Consider the following 21,809-nt stretch of genomic DNA (forward strand, 5'->3'; position numbering starts at 1 on the left):
CTAATCCTCAAGGCATATTCCATCTGTTTGTACTGAAACATAAGAATATCTTCTTGTGAAGTCTCCACCTTCCTTTCCACATCTTGAATTTTATCATCAAAAGAGTCAACTTTATCTTCCACTTCCTCCAGTCTTGCATCCAGCTTCACCACCACCGTAGCCAAGCCTGATACTGCTGCAACTATATCTTGTCGCAAAATGGTATTATTAGCTTCTAATAAGCCCTTTATCCCACTTATCTCTTCTTTAATGTCAGATTTAATATCAGATTTAATCTGTATAACAAATTGCTTCATTTCATCTCTCATTTGAGACATAGCATCCCCCATTATACCTTTAACCTCTTGTGCTGACAGGCCTGGCAAAGGAGGGGAGGGTGGTGCTGAGCCGGTGGTACATGTTTAAGTTGTTGTTGTGGTTGTGCAGTAAGAGTTGTAGGGGAAGAAACCACCTTAGATGTTGTCGAAGGCAGCTGTCTCTTTGAAGCCATTTTATATGACACCGTTCTCACTTCCCTTCTCCCCAAGGAGAGGGGAGGAGGAAAAGATTTTTTTTTCAAAAAAACAGCACCAACATAGTCCTTAAAAAATCCAAAAAAGAAAAAGAAAAAAAAGTCAAAGGAAAAATCCAGTACCAAGAATAAAAATATCAAAACCGAAATCATTAAAATCCAGTCCTTTAAAAGTAAAGAAAAACTAAAGAAGGAAAAAAAAACTCCGACGCTTTCAATTCCTCTCTCCGTACCAAAAAAAAAGAACAAAGGAGAAATAACCAAAACTAACTAAAAAAAAAAGAAATAAAACCCTAAACTATAAAAAGAAAATCCTTTAATCCGCTCTGTCCGTTTTAAAAGTTACTCACCAAGACGCTATATTCACGGAGATAGAGGCGGCGGTTTCTTTTGCTTCAAAGGAAGCAAAAACAGCTGGGAGGCGGAGATCAGCCGGAGCTCCGAGGGAACACTCCTTTCACCCCCTCTAGGAATAAATCCAGAGGGGGTTCAGGGGTTCTACCTCTACTCCTGCGTTCTCTATCCCTTCCCTTTGCCCGGGAAGGGAATTGCGAACCGCTGGGCCAGCTGATACGCGCTGGGCTCCTTCTCAGCTGGACGGCTAAGAATTAGCCGCCATCGCCGTCGCCCCGTACCGGAAGCCAGCCATGTTTTAATGATTCTTCTGACAGTTCTTTAATCCATTTTATTCTTCTTTTTTATCCTCAAATTTGTTTTGAAGTACTGGAGGATAAAGCATCTTTTTTGTCTTCTTTACTATAGTGAGGTTTTGCAGATTTTTTTTTTGTATTAAATTGTAGTTTTCTTTAATTGCAGCTTTTCTATTTAAGTCACTTTTATTTAATTTATATTCTGTTGTCTGATTCTTTGATGTCATTTTTTGAGTATTATTTAGTTGTAGGTTTAAGTTAGAGATATGTTCGTTTATATTGTCAAACTTATTTCTAATTTCATCATGGTTTGAAACAATTATTGTTTGAATTTGTTGTAGCATTGTGTATATTTTCTCCTGGAATGTATTTCTTTTGTCTTGAGTTATTGTTCCTGCAGATGTTTGAAGCTCCAAACTGGGGTCTTCAGGAGAAGGTGTTGAGTATGGTTTTCTATCACTTTTAGATAGGTATATAATATTTGTTTTATCTCTCCCCTCTAAGTAGTTTTTCATCGGTGTCATAATCTTTTTAATTAGCTTTATCAAACAGCCAAATCTTACGTTGTTCTTATCTTTACATAATGGTTTTATAATCCAATACGTTTCCAGTTGTCAAGGCACCAATGAAAATAAGATTTTGTGACAGTTCTTCTTTTCAGAGATCTTGTAATTATCAACCAGTCAGGATTCAGTCCAAAGTATTTTGACCATCTAAAAGTTTTCCAGTAATTTCTCCTTTAGAACAGGGCTTTTCAACTGTGGTACATTGGCATGTGGCAGGTGGTACACGACCCTGCCTAGTCTAGATAAGTGTAGCGGGGGAGAAAATGAGGTAAAGCAGCGCAATGCAGGCACTTGCCGTGAGAGAGTCCTCAGGAGCTGCAGAGCTGCTGGGCTGAGACAAAGGCCCCAGGATCGGCACTTCCTGCTCACCCAGAAGAGAAAGGGGGAGGAGAGGGACGGAGACAGGAGAGGTTATAAAAGGAGGCAGTTTTGACCTGAGAGGGAGAGAAAAACAAAACTCAGACAGAAGAGAAAAAGCTTTTGTCAGAGAAGCTGTGAGGAGAAACAAGGGGGGGGGGTAAGGCTTTCTGGGAGAAGTGTGTGAGAGAGGCAGAGGAAAGGCGAGGGGCCTTTTGCTAGCAAAGGGTGAAAGAAAAAAGGAAAAAAGTGAGGAGTAGAAGGGAAAAAGAAAAGACATTGACTTCCGACTTTCTCTGTTGCAGTAGAAGGAAGCATTAACACTGTGCCTCAACTTTTTACTTTCCATAATATTATAAACAAGCCATTTCTAACAAATGACTCTAACAGTAAAATCCAAATCCCCTCCTTTTTTTAATCATCAAGTTTTTGACACCTTGCTAAGCACTGGTGGTACTTGAATATTGTCATGTCCTAAAAGTGGTACAATCTCTGAAAAGGTTGAAAGCCCTGCTTTAGAAAATTAGCCAAAGTCCAAGATTTTTCTTTCTCTGCAAACAGTGCTTAGATTTAAGAATGCAGCTCAGTATGTTTATAATCCCAGAAGGTCAGCAGTTTCTAAACATATGTAGTTTCACTCAATAGTAGATAGGTCAATGTTTTGTTCCCAGCTGTTTTTTACTACTTCTAGTCATCTTGCCAAATTCTATGTAAATGCTGCTATAGTTTTCTCTAATCCTCCACTAAATGTCACTATTCATTTTTCAACTTTTTAAAACAAAGAGTTATTTTTGTTCTTTTTATATTTTCATCAATGCTTTTTCAGGTGTAGAGTTTTGACAATTTTCTTAGCTTTCAAATTTATCCAAACTGTAGTATTTTATATTTTTATTCCCCTTAGGGGTTTAATTTGCCGCTTCCATCTATAGAAGGGTGAGGTATAATCCCCTCCCTTCTTACTTTGGGAGGCTTTTTGTTCTTGGGGAACTTTTCCAGGAAATCAGATATAAATATAGATATAGGAGAGAGAAGATCAAATTCCTCACTCAGTTTCAAGCACGCTGTTCACTGTTGTGCTGGTTAGTGCCTTTGGACTTCGGCTGCAAGTAGCTTGAGCTGGTCAACAAAGTGTGACCAGCCTTTCTCCTGTTGGGTTAGAACAGTGGTTCTCAACCTTTTTAATGCCGCGACCCCCAACCGGTCGTAAGTCGAGGACTACTCAACCGGTCATAAGTCGAGGACTACTCAACTGGTGCAGCACTGTTTGCAGAATGGGACTTTTGGCGGGCTCAGCAGGGCAGAGACAGCCTGGACAATTCCTATTGGCTTTTGAAAGCCAATAGAATTAGACTCTATTCAAGAGAGTCTATTCTATTGGCTTTCAAAAGCCAATAGAATAAAAGGGAGTAGCACAGCTAAGGAAAAGGGGGAAAAAAATGGCGGACTGCGTTGTTTGGCGACCCCCGTGAAATGGTCGTTCGACCCCAAATGGGGTCCCGACCCACAGGTTGAGAACCACTGTCTTAAAGGGAATATTTTCTGAGAGCTTTTGTGTACAAAAACATTAATTTGAGTTTATTATTATTAATTATTATTATTATTAATGGGGGATTGACAGAGACTTTTAATATTGAAAAGGGTACAAGACAAGGTTGTCCATTACCTCCTTTGTTATTTGTTTTAACAATGGAGATTTTGTTAATTCAAATTCGAGAGTCTACAGTACTTAAGGGAATAAAAATAAGAATGAGTATAGACTGAGAGCTTTTGCAGATGATTTGGTGTTAACTTTACAACAACCGATTCAATTGATTAGTTATTTATTGGAACTTATAATTCAATATGGGAAAGTTTCTGGTTTCAAAGTAAATAATAATAAGACTAAGATATTATCTAAGAATATGACTGAGAAGGAAAATGAAATTTTAGTTAGACTTACAGGTTTTCAGCTAGTGAAGAAGGTTAAATATTTGGGAGTATACATAACCGCTTCTAATGGGAAATTATATAAGAATAATTATGAAGTATTATGGACAAAAGTAAAAAAGGATTTAAATGATTGGAAAAAATTGCAACTGTCATTGTTGGGGAGAATTTCAGCTGTTAAAATGAATGTTCTACCAAAGTTTCTTTTCTTGTTTCAAATGATACCCATTTAAAAAAAAAGATGCTAATTTGGGTGAGTGGCAGAAGGGTATCAATAAATTTATATGGGCTGGGAAGAAACCAAGGGTGAAGTTTAAGATTTTGCAAGATGCTTGAGAAAGAGGAGGGCTTAAAGCGCCTAATTTGAAATTATATTATGATGCAGCCACATTAACTTTGATAAGTGATTGGCTTAATTTAACAAATAAAAATATTCTTTCTCTTGAAGGGTGGGATTTATTATATGGTTAGCATACATATTTAATTTTTAATAAGAAAGTAGATCGGGCTTTTAAATCGCATATTTTAAGAAGTGCCCTACTTCGAGTCTGGAAGAAATATTATTATAGGTTAAATTATAAAATACCTATTTGGGGAATTTCTGGACATGCAATTGAGGGGATCTCTAAGGGGATGAAATGGTCGTTCGACCCGTGAAATGGTCGTTCGACCCCAAATGGGGTCCCGACCCACAGGTTGAGAACCACTGGGTTAGAAGGCGTCCCCCGAATCGAGCGAAATGATCGCCATCGTTCCAGAATCGTCAGGGCACCCTTCTCTTCTTCGCCGCTTCTCCGGGGCCACTTAGACCAATTTAGGGCTCCCTGGCAAGGCGAAAGGAGATCCGCGATCCTGCGACCTGCTGCTACAACGCAAAACCGGAAGTCAGAATGTGGACTATACTGAAGTGCCTACATAGTCGCCAAGATTGGAGTTCAGCTTGATGAATTCTTCGCCATTACCATCTGTAAAGTTTGTAAAAGAATTGTACTGATCTCTTCACCATTGAGTCACAGAATATAGAATGGGGGGAGGATTCCAAAATACTCCACATCAATTGGTTCTTATTTGTTACCGTGTGTAAGAGTAACAGTTAAATCTGCCAACATTTAAACGAGTGTTTTTATAAAGTTGATAAATTTGAAAAACACTGATTTGAAGACTCCTTTGCAGACATCACATTTATCTCTATGAGTGCTTTTTGGAGGGTATTATTATCACACAATGGGGTAAGATCCCATTATTCACCTCAGTTCTTGCCGGCTTAGGAGTTCAAAAGCATGCAAATGTGAGTAGATATATAAGTACCACTTCAGTGGGAAAGTAACAGCATCCCGTGTGTCTTGGCATATAGTCATGCCGGCCACATGACCATAGAGGTGGCTGGCTCCCTTGACTAAGAAATGGAGATGAGACCTCTCCCTAGAGTTCCCCCTGGATAGGGGGAACCTTTACCTTTTTATCTTAATATAAAATTTTGACAGAATAAGATATGAGCAGAATTAAGTTTGGCTCTGTCTGTTAATGATGAGATACAGAGAGTTGGAAGCGGCAGATAGAAGGATTTTGAATTTGTATGGGATGTGTGCAAAATTATGTTTTTAAGAATGTTCTTCAGAGAAAATCTGCAGTTCTGTGCTCATAGATGGACAGTAGTAGCTTACTCATCTGCATATAAAAATGCAAGCAAAGTACAATATGTTTTGATAGCAGCAGTTTCATATTTACAGTTTGTTGCTGAATGTATGGCATCTGTCTATAGTTTTTTTATATATCCTCCAATAGTTGCTTAAGTAAAGACAGAAAAAATAATTTATTTGTATTACAGCCCTTGAAATCCTAATCCCGTTTTAAAGCCCTATAGCCTTGAGGCTACAAGTACAATTTTTTGCTTCATTAACAATACTACTCCTTTCCAAAGATATTTTTATTTATAGCCACATTTAAATTACAGAATACATGATCCAGATCTGTCATGCTGATTGTAGTTGTTGCTATCATGTTAGATGACCTATTTTAGTTTGTTTATAATGTGCAGGATCAGCATGCTGCATTTTAACTGGTTGCATTCAATAGTTGAGTTAAAGTAAATGGGATACACAGGTAATATAGGGGATTACATTGAACAGTATACTAATTTACAAGTGATGTTTCTAACATGGGGAAAATTCCCCATGCCTTCAGCATCTCTGAATCTCTGAACACGTAATTACTTCTGGGCAAACATTTCAATCCATTTTTATAAAAGCTTGACTATGGAGTCAAATATACTGAGGGTTTGTACCAGAGAAATCTGTAACTGTTCCTTTTGCAGTAATTAAAATATAATGTCAGTGATCAACAGAACTCATGTTGCTGCCTCTGGCACATAGAGATTTGTACAAGAGTAATTTTTTTTTGTCCTTTTCTGTAGCTGCAAGGAAACCTTGCTGAACATCTCTAATGGAGGATTTTTTTGTCTATATGTTTAAATGAACTACTGTGTTCTTGGCTTGTACTTAATGTTTTCAATTCTGCTATTTTTTCTCCCTACTGTTCTAGGTATAAAAGAAGTCATTTTTATGTCTGATAAATATCATGATACTCCGGAAATGATAGCTGCACGGCGCTTGTTTGATCTAGCTGGAATTTTGTACAGGTGAGTCAACACATGGGGATATAGATCCTTAACCCCCATCCCATATTCCCACTCTTCCTTTTGTGTATATTGGGTTGCTATTGCATTGTCTTAAAATTGTGAAGGAATCTGTTTCCTCAGCTCAATAATTTCTCTTTTCCCTTTTATATGCAAAACGGTATAAGCTGAGGTAATAATATTATTAAAACTAAAAGTAGGGTTGGAACAATAATGGGAAAGTGATAGATTGTTGTGAACTTTTTCTAGAACATTCTTATTATACCAAACAACAGAATGAGTTGTTTGTCATAGACCAATTTTCTTTTTTTAATATATATATATATATATATATTCAATGATGCAATCTTCGATCTCCGGGAAGAGTATACTCCAGTTATTTATTGTTAAAACAACAGCAGATAGAGCAGCGGATCAGGAAGGAAAAGATATTGAGGAAGAGAACATCAATAAAAATGGTCGATGAAAGGCAGGAGCAATATGTTAATCAACAGGTGGGAGGGTTGAAGGAAGGGGGGGAGGATGACAGGAATGGATAACAAAGGGTGCATGAATCGGCAGGCTGGGAGAGGAGGGGGGTTGGAGGAGGGAGTTGAAATAGAAACCAGCAATGGTATGCAAAAACGGCAGGCAGATCATCAGCTCAACAGGATTCGGGTAGTGCCGAGTCGGAGGAAGCACCTTGCATTGGATAAGGAGGAGGATTGGAGAGTGTGCTAATGATAACAGCGCAGGGAGGGGGAGACAGCACAAGGATGACAAAGCAAGAAAATACAATGTTAGAGTGCAAAAAAGAGAGGGCGGAACAGGCAAGGCAGTCACAGGAAGAGTGGTCCTGTCACGAGGGCAATGAGTAGGCAATTGGATCAGCAAGGGGATAAAAAGAACTTCCCACCCCCTAAGCCCCACTCTGAGGACGCTGGCAGAGGACCAGCGAAAGCTAAGTTGTTTTAATTCTTGTATATAACTTTTTATTGTTTTAAATGTTGTTTTAACAATAAATAACTGGAGTATACTCTTCCCGGAGATCGAAGATTGCATCATTGAACAATATGCCCGGAATTCGTATTTTTATAACTATTAAGGATGGATATGTGTGTGTGTGTGTGTGTTTTCTGAGGTTTTCGCGGGTGTTTGTATGTAGGTCTTTGATTGTTCGGGTTTTCTCCCGCGTAAAATTGGAAATTGCGTGGATGTGTGATGGTGACATCCTGTGTGGTTTTTATGAGTGTGGGTCTGGTATCATTTTTTTGTGTTAGGGAGTCGTTTGTCAATAAGGGCGGGTTTCCAAATGGCTGGTAGGCGGGAGGTATCATCTCGCTTGTTCATGCTGTGTGGGCGTTTTTCTATCTCGATGGCTTCTCTGATTATTCTGTTATTAAAATGTTCACTTTTGGCAATGGTTCTGGTATTTTTAAAGTCAATTTCATGTCCTGTGGCTTTAAGGTGTTGGACCAGGGAAGATGTTGGTTCCTCTTTTTTGACTGAGTTCTTATGTTCTTCAATGCGTGCACTTATTCTTCTGTTGGTTTGTCCGATGTATGTGTTGGGACAAGCAGTGCATGGGATTTCATATACTCCTTGATTTTCTAAGTCAATTTTATCTTTGGGGTTTCTAAGGATGGTGGATATTTTTCTGTTTGTGCAGAATGCTGTTTTGATGTTGTGTTTATGGAGGATCTTACTGATTCTGTCTGTGGTGCCTTTTATGTATGGGAGGAGGGCTTTGCCGTTTTCTTGTTCTTTGTCTTGGATTTTAGTGGGGGTTTCTTTTTGGATTAGGTTTGTAATCTGTGATCTGTAATCTGTCACCATCACACATCCACGCAAAAAGCAAACCCAAAGCCACATCGATGATGAGACACGACCACAAACCAGAAGCCAGACCACAGCTGCATCATTAGCCACTTTAAACCCCTCCAATCCATACATGAAGCAAACTGACACCCTCCATGAAGATGAGGCACGACCACGAACGCGAACCCAAAAAATAGCAAGGTAGCCCAAAATCTTAAACACCCCTGCAACTCAGACTAACCTGAGCACAACCAAACAGAACACTCCCCCAGCCAATCAGAGCACAGCCAACCCCCCAGCCAATAAGAGCACAGCCAACCCCCCAGCCAAACAGAGCACAGCCACACCCCTAACCAATCAGAACACACCTCCACCCAATCAGAACACCGCCAAGCTCCCACCCAATCAGTTCATACCCCCACTGGCAGTTAAAAGGAAGAAACAGCTAAGACCACACATTGCTCCTCGAAGCACGAAGCTGAAAGCACCAGCCTGAAGATGACGAATGGGACTTTGTCGAAACGTCGCCAAGACACTTCCAAGTTTACGCGGGAGAAAACCCGAACAACCAAAGACCTACATACAAACACCCGCGAAAACCTCAGAATATACATATATATATATATATATATATATATATATATATATATATATATATATATATATATATATATATATATATATATATAATTGTTTTTTTAATTTTAACAAAAAGTACTTCAGACACCGTGGTGTTTGGGTAAACAAACATTCCAAGATAAAAAACATACATATACAGCTCAATTTAATACATTCACTATCATCTCTCTATTTCCCACAGATAACATAATAAATTTAATATATTCCATTTCTAGCTTAAATTTCTATTACTATTCAACCTATTTTAAAACTTTATCAATTTAGAATTACCATAATCAAATATTGTTTTACAATAACAAATTGTCACTTCAAATATCTCTACCAGATATGTTGAAGTTCTTAATCTCTCTCAACCCTCTTTTTATCACCAATCTCATTCATTTCTTCTTCTGAAGATAACTAACTTAATTAAGAAAAAAAATAATGTTAAACCTTAATTTCTTTCAATTCATTACACAAACTTCAAATTCCATCCAATTAATTATCATACCTTCTCAGATCTTATTATTATACATAAAAATCACCTAATCAATTTAAGCACTTCAAAAATACATTCTCATAACTAAGCATTTTTTCAATTCTAGAACATACATACATATAGTACGAATAAAATACGAACACCAGGAGAATATAAATATAAAAATATACTTTACTAAAAGCTGCCAAGCTTTCGTTTGGAAACTCCAAACATCATCAGGGCTAAGGAGCCAGTAAACAATGATGACTTAAATGGGTTTTGCCGGCATCTGCAACCGGCTCATGGACCGCGTCACCGGTCCCGGCCGGTTAATTAGTGTTCCAGATGTTTCTTTATTACTCTCCTTGCGCTTCCTTCTATGGTTCTTCCGGATCATTCCTTCCACTATCTCATTACTAACATTCATCTCCTCCACCACCCCTTTATCCTTATTTCCTTCCATAGTACTGACCCTCATCTTTTTGTTTTCATTTTCCACCCTGGGAGCATTCGTTTCTCCTCTATCAGTATTACAGGCCTCTCTGGGCTCACAGATGCTCCCCCTCACACACGCTTTTCTCAATCCCTGCTCCACACCCTTTCTTCTTACTCCTCCACTATCATGAGTAACTTTCATATGGGTGTTGTATATTTGGGGATCTATGCCCTCCTCCTCCGTCCTGGCAATCTTTGTGTTGACAGTTCTCCACCGTTCCATTTGTTTGCTGCGTGATCGGGTGCTTACTCCACCTCTCAATTTATTATCCCCCCTCCTCCCTATCACACGCTCTTCCCCATTGCTGGTAGGAACGGCATTCAGGCGGACGCTAGGTCTCCGGATCTCTGCATTCTGATTCCCCACGTTCTCACTCTCCAATCCTGTGCTTGTCTTTGGGGGGACTTCAAAGTGTTCGTCCCGGGGGGGGGGGCTGGATCGTTGGTGAGGGTATTCCTTGTCTGCAAAGGGTCCAGGCAGAACACCGTGTCTCTCCCTTTCACCGTATGCCTAGGCAATCGAGCCGTGCTTTCGTTGTTCTTCTCCGCCCTTTTTTCTTTTGATCTCCGTTTATAGGTACCCCTACATCAGGATTAGCGAAGTGGCTTAGCACTCGTCTGGGCCACCTTGTGGAAGGCAGCCCCACAACAGTCAATTCTGCAGAAGAATTCCTCAACAGATTTAAGACCCTTAGGGTGGAGGATGATGAGAGGATGGTATCGTTTGACGTTACCTCCCTCTTCACCTCCATCCCCCAGGACTTAGCTATTTCAGCCCTGGGACAGCGCTTGAGGAATACAGAAGGGAGCCACCACCAGGACTCCCTTCGGACAGACGACCTCCTGTGATTAGTGGAAATATGTCTCACCACCTATTTCACCTTCTAGGGCACCATCTTCGAACAAGTTAAAGGGACACCTATGGGCTCCCCCATTTCTAGCACTATAGCGGAAATAGTACTCCAACAGCTAGAACACAGGGCTATGGCCTTATACCAACCCAAATTTTGGGTTCGGTACGTGGATGACACGTTTGCAGTTGTTAAAAAACAACATGTAGCTACCTTTATGAGAGTACTAAATTCGATCTGCTCCGACATCCAGTTTACAGTGGAGGAAGAAAAACAAGGTCACCTAGCCTTTCTGGACGTGTCAATATACCGCCAGTTGGATGGGACGTTACTTACAGGGGTGTTTCGTAAACCCACCCACACGGACAGAATACTCCACTATAGGAGCAACCACCCCGTATCTCATAAAGCTAGCTGCATTAAAGCATTGTTTAAGCGCATGGACTCCCACTGCAGCACTGAGGAGTTTAAGAAGAAAGAAAGCAATATCTTTTCCGGATTTGTCAACGTAATGGGTATCCTTTGAGGCTTATCAGACAGTACGGTCTTACACCCCAGTCCCGGAACAACCAAAGGAGAGAGGAACCATCATTACAAAAAATGTGTGTCTCTTTACCATATATTAATAACGTCTCGGAAGCAACAGCCAGACTGCTGGCCCCCCATGGAATAGAAGTGGCCCACAGACCCAATCAGACATTACGGTCCAAAGTCGTTCGCCCCAAGGACCCACTCCCTGCCATGGATAGATCAGCAGTAATCTATAAAATCAATTGCAAGAACTGCGATGGCAATTATGTGGATGAAACAGCTAAGCGTTTAAGATCTCTCCTGCATGAACATCAGTTAGCTATAAGAAGGGGCGAACAGCATTCTCAATTGTGGATGCATATGACACAACATGGCCACCAGTTTGACTTTGTGAATGTTCGCGTTATGTCTGAGGATACCACTAAGGGAGGCTGGCTATTGAAAAAGGTGTGGTATTCCAACAAAGACGCGGTTAATCGTCACATTGACTTACATCCAGCGCAACAAGCATTGAGGAAATGGGATTTTAAACACCATGCCAATCATTATAAGCGGTCTGAACAATGCTTGTATAGCTGTAAATGTGACAGGATACCTGGCCTCCATCCTGAACAGATAGATGGAACTTTGGCTAACCCTCGACACTCCAGGGGCACCCCCGTTTTGCCCGATCAACACCAATACCGCTCTAATGAACGTCTGGGGAAGCCACCACTGTTAAACACACGCAATCATCCACCGATGGAAGACCTCCCCCTTCCCCAATATCACCATGATAGACCCCCACCCCTGGAACTTAACAACAACTGTGGAGAGTGCGGAAGATCAAGCATGAGGAGTTTGCAGCCAGACGCTGTGGGGACCGTCGACGGAGATCAAAAGAAAAAAGGGGGGGAGGAGAAGAAGAACGAAAGCACGGCTCGATTGCCTAGGCATACGGTGAAAGGGAGAGACACGGTGTTCTGCCTGGACCCTTTGCAGACAAGGAATACCCCCACCAACGATCCAGCCCTCCCCCGGGACGAACACTTTGAAGTCCCCCCAAAGACGAGCACAGGAGAGGAGAGTGAGAACACGGGGAATCAGAATGCAGAGATCCGGAGACCTGGCGTCCGCCTGAATGCCATTCCTACCAGCAATGGGGAAGAGCGTGTGATAGGGAGGAGGGGGGATGATGAATTGAGAGGTGGAGTAAGTACCCGATCACGCAGCAAACAAATGGAACGGTGGAGAACTGTCAACACGAAGATTGCTAGGACAGAGGAGGAGGGCATAGACCCCCAAATATACAACACCCGTATGAAAGTTATTCATGATAGTGGAGGAGTGAGAAGAAAGGGTGTGGAGCAGGGATTGAGAAAAGCGTCTGTGGGGGGGAGCGTCTGTGAGCCCAGAGAGGCCTGTAATACTGATAGAGGAGAAACAGATGCCCCCAGGGTGGAAAATGAAAACAAAAAGGGGATGAGGGTCAGTACTATGGAAGGAAATAAGGATAAAGGGGTGGTGGAGGAGATGAATGTTAGTAATGAGATAGTGGAAGGAATGATCTGGAACAGTGGTTCTCAACCTTTCTAATGCTGCGACCCCATAATACAGTTCCCCATGTTGTGGTGACCCCCAACCACTTATACATCACCGGGTGCCAGGGGCGTGGCCAAAGAAAAGGGGGAAAAATGGTGGACAGCCTTGTTTGGCGACCCCCGTGAAATGATCGTTCGACCCCAAATGGGGTCCCGACCCACAGGTTGAGAACCACTGATCTGGAAGAACCATAGAAGGAAGCGCAAGGAGAGTAATAAAGAAACATCTGGAACACTAATTAACCGGCCGGGACCGGTGACGCGGTCCATGAGCCGGGTGCAGATGCCGGCAAAACCCATTTAAGTCATCATTGTTTACTGGCTCCTTAGCCCTGATGATGTTTGGAGTTTCCAAACGAAAGCTTGGCAGCTTTTAGTAAAGTATATTTTTATATTTATATTCTCCTGGTGTTCGTATTTTATTCGTACCATAGACATGCCCAGGAGTCGTATTTTTATGCAAATTTTCCAGCATACATACATATATGTATATGATTATATATTTTTCTAACTAATTTAAACACACATGTATATAATTGTAACTAACTTAATTAAGAAAAAAATAATGTTAAACCTTAATTCCTTTCAATTCATTACACAAACTTCAAATTCCATCCAATTAATTATCATACCTTATCAGATCATATTATTATACGTAAAAATCACCTAATCAATTTACGCACTTCAAAAATACATTCTCATAACTAAGCATTTTTTCAATTCTAGAACATACATACATACATACGTATATGTATATGATTATATATTTTTCTAACTAATGTAAACACATGTATATAATTGTAACTAACTTAATTAAGAAAAAAAATAATGTTAAACCTTAATTCCTTTCAATTCATAACACAAACTTCAAATTCCATCCAATTAATTATCATACCTTATCAGATCATATTATTATACACAAAAATCACCTAATCAATTTAAGCAGTTCAAAATTCCATTCTCATAACTGAATGTTTTTTCAATTCGAGAACATATATATATATATGTATATGATTATATATTTTTTATCCTTAATACAATTTCATATTTCTGTACCAAGCAAATTTCCATAAAGCAAAAAAAAATCATCTAACTTAAACACACATGTATGTAATTGTATTTTTTTTTTAATTCTAACTCTAGATCATTATCCTTAAAACAATCCGTAAAACCAGCATTTCCTTTTAATCCATTAAACATTTTTAAATTTCTTTTTCAGTCTAATTCTGGGTTTTTTTCTATGCCACACAGGCTTCCATAGAAGTGCTTCCCTTTCAACCAATAAATCCATTCTTGTTGCTTGTAGTAATCTTTGAGAAAATATAAATCCCTTCCTCTGCAGTAAACACCTTTTTTTCCTTTCAACCAATAAATCCATTCTTGTTGCTTGTAGTAATCTTTGAAAAAATATAAATCCCTTCCTCTGCGGTGAATGTCCTTTTCTCTTCTCCTTGCAGTGTAGTTGCTTTGTAGCTTGAGATCTTGAGATCTTTGTAGTCTTTGCTTCTTCTGATTCTCTAATTTGCTGAAGAGAGGGTTGTCAGATGAAATAAATTCCTATCTCTGTAGATTCCTCTTCTGGTAGATTTTGATTTATGTTATAGTCAATTGTAGCCTGAACATTAGTTTGAACAAATGTAGTAAAGTCTCTGGATCTTAAAGAACGGTTTTTAATTGTATCACATATTTCTGCAGTGGCCTCATAAATCTTTTCCAATATAAATGCACAGTTCAATTGTAGATGAGGTTTCTCCATTTTAATATTAATGCTTAAAAGAAGATCTCTTTTTCTTTTTTCTGGAGGCTATATTTAATGCAAACAACATCTACCCCCACAGCTTCATAGCTGCACAGCTTATCTTTCCCTCAAATGTGTTTTGAAATTCAGTAGAAAAATAAGCAGAAGTTGCAGTATTAAACATTCGCCACTAGATGCCCTCAGTAAGTTGAAAAGTCTTTTCAAAAATCAATTCCTTTTTTCTCTTTTGAGAAAATATATATATATATATATATATATATATATATATATATATATATATATATATACATACATACATACATACATACATACACATATATACATATATAGGAAATAATACAGTTCTTAAAAAGAGAGGAGAGAGAAAACCTTTTCCGTCTTTTTTCCTTTATAGTATCCAAATAAAAGTAAAAAGTAGTCTTTCAGTAATTATAAAAAATGTCTTTCTTTCCCCCCCAAAAAAGCAGAAGCCGCCTTTCCAAGCCAGGAAATAATTCCAAAAGCTCTTACAGGTACACAAACATAAAAAAGTAGAAAAGAGAGAGTTACAAGAAAAAATTCTCACCCAGATTCATCACGGGGGCACTCAGAGCTTAGATGTTGTCTGACTTATGGTCTGAAGTGGCAGGGCGATCAGCCATTTTACTGGCCAATCTTCTTCTCCGTCGGCCCTCGGAGATCCTCCGCAGCCGGACAGCAGCCTCCTCGACGGAAGTCGCACCCTTCAGGGCGACTTTGGACCCGTATAAGGGTCCACCGATGGAGGGAAATCTAGCCAACGAGGGGAGAGGTCTCCCCGTCTGACTGGTGACGCCGCGAACCAGAACCGGAAGCCACCAATTTTCTTGTATTGGACACACTGCTATGGTTTTGAGATACAATCAAAGCATGCAGAAAATTGTAGGTTAGATTTAGTTTCTTTGAAAAATATAGCAAACTTGTCTGCCGGTCTATCTGCAAAGTGGCTTATGATTGTGACTTAATAAGCAAAAATACAAGGAATTATTATGGAAACAACAGCCTCTGTTCTGAAAAAAAAAGCAACAGATACTGTTCACAAACAACAAACATTAGTAAAATTTTGTGCTTCAGCAAATGTATTACGACTTCATTAGTTACTGCAAACAATGCCATATTCATTGTGTAACTAAAAAAAATGTCTATGAAGATATAGACCTATAATGCCAAAATGGACATCCAAGTCTAAAGTGAGTAACTTATAACCCAGGTGTCCTATGCAGCCTCCAAATCTGGCAAAGATATGATTTATGTCTCTAATGAACAATCTGCCCTTAACTCAAGAGCCTACCATCTATTGCAGAAGAGAAGAAAAAGAGGGTGTCAGAAATAGAAAATGAGAGATAATTTTATTTGTAACATTTTGCTGCTTTTTAATTAAACTATTCCAAGTTAGTTTACAATGATTATTAAAAATAAAGTAAAAACTTATCTTTTTTTAAAATAGTGACAAAATCAAGGAAGGTCTGGATGAGAGACACTTTGCAGAACATATTACTATGAACAAAGGAGCCATCCTTGAGATGTTGAAATAGGTATTGTGAAAGGTTCAGGCTGCCTGCAGTTTTCTAAGTTGCCTACATGGATACATAGAGCAGTGGTTCTCAACCTTTCTAATGCCGCGACCCCATAATACAGTTCCCCATGTTGTGGTGACCCCCAACCACTTATACATCACCGGGTGCCAGGGGCGTGGCCAAAGAAAAGGGGGAAAAATGGCAGACAGCCTTGTTTGGTGACCCCCGTGAAATGGTCGTTCGACCCCAAATGGGGTCCCGACCCACAGGTTGAGAACCACTGACATAGAGAATACTTCCATTGGATTGGCTGGCAAAATAAGATGGCTATGTATGCTCAAAGTTGCTTTGTATTTCAGCTGACAAATCTGAATTTATTAGTAATTCTAGGCTACATGCCTGTTCTTCAGAGGGAGTGCAACTCCATCAAAAAACCAAACAACTACTCAGGACCTGAGTATTACCTACACACAGAATTTCAGACCTACCAGGATTCAGTTGTAGCCTATTTGCTTTCATTTACTCTGCATTCAAACCTTGAACTGCAGTGTGTTGGACTTGGTTATGATGACAACATTTCATTCAGATTTGACAGAGGATCAGAGCTATATGTCATCAGCTTAACAATGATACAATTTCTCATTTTTAAACTGACAGCATGAAAGTACACTAGGTAAGTTGGTAACGTAGAGATTACATTGACTGGGATAGCAATTGACAAGTGATGCTTCTAAGATGAGGATTATTTCTGAAGTTTATAATATCTCAATGATATCCATGTAAGAATACGTTTGTTTTATATGCTTCAAAACTAAACTCATTTTATCTACCAAATATTTTATTAAATAAAAATAGATTTAAATAAAACAATTCCAAATGGAAACAGTTTTATCTCTAAAATAAAATCAGATTAAAGCAATCTCTGAAACCATTTCTTATAAATGTCTTTCTTTACAGGGGTACGAAAGGAAGGTAGACTTTGAAAGGCATGGGAAACAAATGGATTCAACTACTAATGTGATAGAAATTTAATTTTTGGTCTTCAAAATTTGAAAATTAGGGAACTTTGTATGTTCAACAGTTCTGACAATTTTACCCTAATTTACTGAAATAGAAAACATGAAGTGATAAAATGTTGTATGAATGTGGTATGTGTGTGAGAAAGACATTTAGTACAGAAGGGGCATAAGTCATTCGGTTATAAGATCTTTCTAAAATTTGTCTGTGGCTGGCATGCCTCCAAATATTTCTGACCAATTGGTTGGATAAAGTTTATCTATAGTCATTCTCCCAAGTATATCCTTCATTATTGACTATTTCTGCCTTTTGTAATGATTTGTGAGGGTTTGGCTAGGTTTAATGAATTTCTAGTACTGAATTGTCAAGCTTAATGAGATACTAAATCCACATTATTTGCATATTCTTCTGTTTACTAGTAGATTGTAAAATATATACAAAGTCCCAAAATACCTCTCTTGCTAATTGCTGCAGCAGATGCTCTAATGATGTAAAAGGATGAGCTATGGTGATGGTATTAATTTTACAGTTCTAAAATGATTCTAGCTTCAGTAGTTGGTATTTTATTCCCTTTGCTGGTGTTTTCTGCCTTCCCTTTAAGACTACAAGAAGCAAACTTTGGAAGGTTTCTATTAAAAATTGGCATGGAAAAAACATATAAAATGTTACAGAGATGCCACCTCCTGTAGCTAAGTTGTTAGAAATCCTTCTAACTCCTGGCTAATTTATGAACTCCAATAGCTGAAGAAAATACAGACTAAGGAACCCCATGTGTCTTTTTGTCTTAGTCTTTTTTGTCCCGGTATCTCTCAGTATGGTGCACTATAATTGGCTCCTATAGAGATAAAACATAGAATGAATCCAAGGATATGCCTTTTCCTTCTTAAAATTTAGTTGGGAGCTAAAGCAAACAAAATGTTTAACTACTTCACTAGCTAATAATTCCTCTCTCTTTGTTGTTTTTAGAAAATTTAAACCAAAGTGCAGCAAGATCATCATTGATTTTGATTCAATTAACAGCAAACCAAGTCAAAAGCCTCTGTGAGTTACATCTAATTAAATCTCGAGAAGAGTGTGATTATCCTTTTCTTAGAAGCTGCTAATGCCTTTCATCCTGAAGTTAGGCATAACTTTTTAATAGTCACTATAGTTTAAGCAGACATCTAAGGAATGTGTCAGAACTTGAACATTTGTGCTTTCTCTACTATACATTTAAACTTTGACTTCCAGGATTTTACTAAACCTTCTGTAAATGAACTGTATGTGCGTTTTGTATTAGTGGATGAACAACGCAAAAGGCATTCAATATATTGTGTCAATTAGCCAGGATCTCATCTGACTTGAATTACATTTACAATTCATATTCTATGAATATTCACTGTACAAGAACGGTTGAAGAATCACTTCAGCAGCATACAACTAAGAACACATGTTCTAGCTTAATTTAGTTCAAACTGGCTAGACAGTTATATAACTGGTAGGTTAACTTTGAAACCTTTAGCTACTTAATTGCTTCTTTATTTGATTTACATTTGAAAATGTTTTGCATTGGATAAAATTTTACAGTAGCTTTCATCCCCCTTTGCCCCCAAATACCTTATTTTTCTTAAAAGATGTGAATAAATCATCAGTACCAATAAGAACTTCTTTGGAGCTGATTTTTTACACCCTGAAAAGTAATTTGTCCATTTATCTAAACTTCTGGGAGACAATCTAATAATTTCAATGCTGAAATTAGCCTCTAAGTTAATCAGTATTTTCTTCTAAGAGAAATGAACAGGCTTAATCCATATTGAGGCTATATATGCCAAATAGATCATGGTTTTAGCTTGCTTTTGTTTGTTAAAATTGGCATAAGTTTATGAAACATTGATTAAAGCTTATACAAACTTTCAGTATAGGTTCTTTTGTTTGATTTTGAAACCAAATATATATTTAGATGCTCAAATTATTTCATTTTAAAAACATGTTTTGTGAAGTTTGGTATGTATATTTGTATTAAAATCATTCTGTATGTTGAGTATTTTTTAATATGTCATCATACTAGCATTATAAAATCTATTAAAATCTTACTTTGTGCAATATAAAAAAATATTATTCTATTACTAGGCTTGGTTCTAAATCCTGTTTCTTAAGTCATATGAAAAGTATATTTTTAATATTTGCTTTTTTAAAAAAAAAAAAAGTTTGTTTATTCTTTTATTACCAAAGAAAATACAAAAGAAAGGAAACAACAACAAACAAATATCCAACACTAACAACAACAAAAAATATGAAAAAAACAAGTAACAAATACATCTAACACAGGTGTCAAACTGCCGGCCCGCGGGCCGGATGCGTCATCCAGAAGCTGCGCCCACCCCATTGCCGGCAATGGCAAAACCGTCCCAATACGTTGCGCGATGTCACGTGACGTCGCAGGTTTGACATGTCTGATCTAACATCTAAAAATCTATCCTGGTTGAATGGTGAAAGATATGTCAAAAATCTAATATATACCCTTCCCTTTACATAATATATAATACTTGTGTTATAATTAAATAATGTAATACCTTCAATCATTGGTCATACTAGCTATGCTTAGAAGAACCTATTATATTTGTTATTCTTGAAGTAGATGGCTAATTTCATTAAAGAAATGTAAATGCTGCATAGTTCTGGAGTATTGTTCTTAAATTGAAAGAGAAAAGATCTAGTCAATATATTTTGTCAAGTAAAGAAATACTAGATTATATAAACTGTACAATATTAGAGCAGCAAAGGCTTTTCCTTAGATTTTGTTTTTTCATTAAACCTCCTCTAGCCTTCTGTCTTGCTCTATGGAGGTACATCCAGTGTAGGTGAAAATAGGACTGTGCTGAGATTGGTGCTATTTTGCTTAACCATAAATTACTATTGGTTAGGCAAATGTAAATGTAGTTCTATAATCTGCTATTAATGTCATGCCCTTTTTCACACCAATAAGTGCAACTGGCCAAAATATTTTAAGAAAGATCGTATGGACAGTGGAAAATGTATGAATATTATCAACTTTTTTTATGACGAATAGATTCTTTGTACAACTAAGGAAATTTTTATTAATTTGAAAATAGGAAACAAATTGCTAATGTAGCCAGAAAATTGATTACATTCTTAAAATGGTAACAGTTTAGAAATTGTGGCTTTCAAAGAACATACTTTTAATTTAAAATGTGAAATAGAAATGACTTAGTGATCTACACCTGATGATGAAATAAGCATTTCTGTTACATTTCTCTAAATAATAAACCTGTATATTTCACAAGATTTTTTTTTTTAAAAAAAATTAATTTACATTTTGGAGCAATAGTTTTTTTAACTCAATATATCATAACCAATAACTAAGATTTCTGGGAGTTTTATCAGTTTACCTGAAAAGGTACTGTTTGCCTGCTTCATAATCCAAATGATATGCATAGAAATTGGCAGAAGAGCTGCTGGAGTGCTATGAAATTTGTTGGAAAAATTAGGGGGACATAACTAAGGCAGAATATCAGCAAATAGCCCGAGCCTGCAAAGATGAAGTGAGGAAAGCTAAGGCTCAAAATGAATTAAGGCTTGTGACCAAAGTCAAAAATAACAAAAAAAAGCTTCTTTCAACATGTAAAAAAAACAAGAAAAATGTTAAGGAAATGTTTGATCCATTAGTTATAAGTAAATTTTGTTCTTCAAGGCCAATATATGGCAATTTCCACACCAGGTATTACCAGTGCAACAAACAAATCAGCATTTCCAAATACTTTGGTCTCTCACTTCAGACAGTCTTACTATCAAGGGATTGTAGATTTACTATTAGCGTGAGAATAATGCTCTTTACAGTCTTTATATCCAGAACAAATAAATATTTAAAGTACACACTTCCATTAAGAACTCTGCCATGTTTTAAAAAGCAAGATAGCAGATTGTCTTTGCTTTTTTGAGTTCTACCTATAGCTACCATACTGAGTCAAGAAGGCTAAGGTTAATCAAAGTTTACATATTAAATGTCTGATTGCTCTGTTGTTAGTTCTGATATGGAGGATGAGTGGAATTTTTTTGTCCCAAACTGGGAATTGGGGTAAGGGATGATTTCCAATTTCTGCTAATAGTGTGCCTGTAAGTGGCTACATATTGAAGGAAACATTCCATATATACAAGGTCAGATTTGTAAGGCATTAACAATTACAACATCATAATGTTGCTGAGTGTCATTACCAATGGATAACACAAAAACTCTGTAGTTTTCAATAGATTACTACATTCAAAGGAGAGACAGGCAAGAAAGAGCTTGAATCCCAATGTGTCTAATATTTCTGTGTTGATCTTCAAAGATACACCGTTATAAGGAAGAAAGTTGAAAAACTTTTTTTTTCAGGCTTGAAATAAGTCTACTTTTGACATTTGTTTATGTCCAATAAAATAAATGTATACTACCCTAAATAAAGACTAAAGAATAAAATACATGTACATGGAATTTACTGAATTAATTACTGGCACAGTCTTTAT

General features: G+C 37.8%; 1 protein-coding gene across 2 annotated transcripts in view; it reads left to right on the forward strand.

The window, feature by feature from the left end:
- The window catches only part of DCTD (dCMP deaminase), a 64,576-nt gene extending 45,203 nt beyond the window's left edge, over nt 1-19,373 (forward strand). Inside the window, exons 5-6 of one of the 2 annotated variants that reach the window (XM_039336653.1) lie at nt 6,552-6,648; nt 18,273-19,372. In XM_039336653.1, coding sequence (XP_039192587.1) covers nt 6,552-6,648; nt 18,273-18,351 — 176 coding nt within the window. In that variant the 3' untranslated portion in view covers nt 18,352-19,372. Of the gene's footprint in view, nt 1-6,551; nt 6,649-18,272 lie in introns of both variants that reach the window. The other variant, XM_039336654.1, reaches the window with a different exon arrangement.
- The last annotated feature ends 2,436 nt before the right edge of the window (nt 19,374-21,809 follow it).

Source organism: Crotalus tigris, unplaced genomic scaffold (genome assembly GCF_016545835.1).
Source record: "Crotalus tigris isolate CLP2741 ecotype Arizona unplaced genomic scaffold, ASM1654583v1 scf7180000017666.379230911805:20528666, whole genome shotgun sequence".
Lineage (NCBI taxonomy): Eukaryota > Metazoa > Chordata > Lepidosauria > Squamata > Viperidae > Crotalus > Crotalus tigris.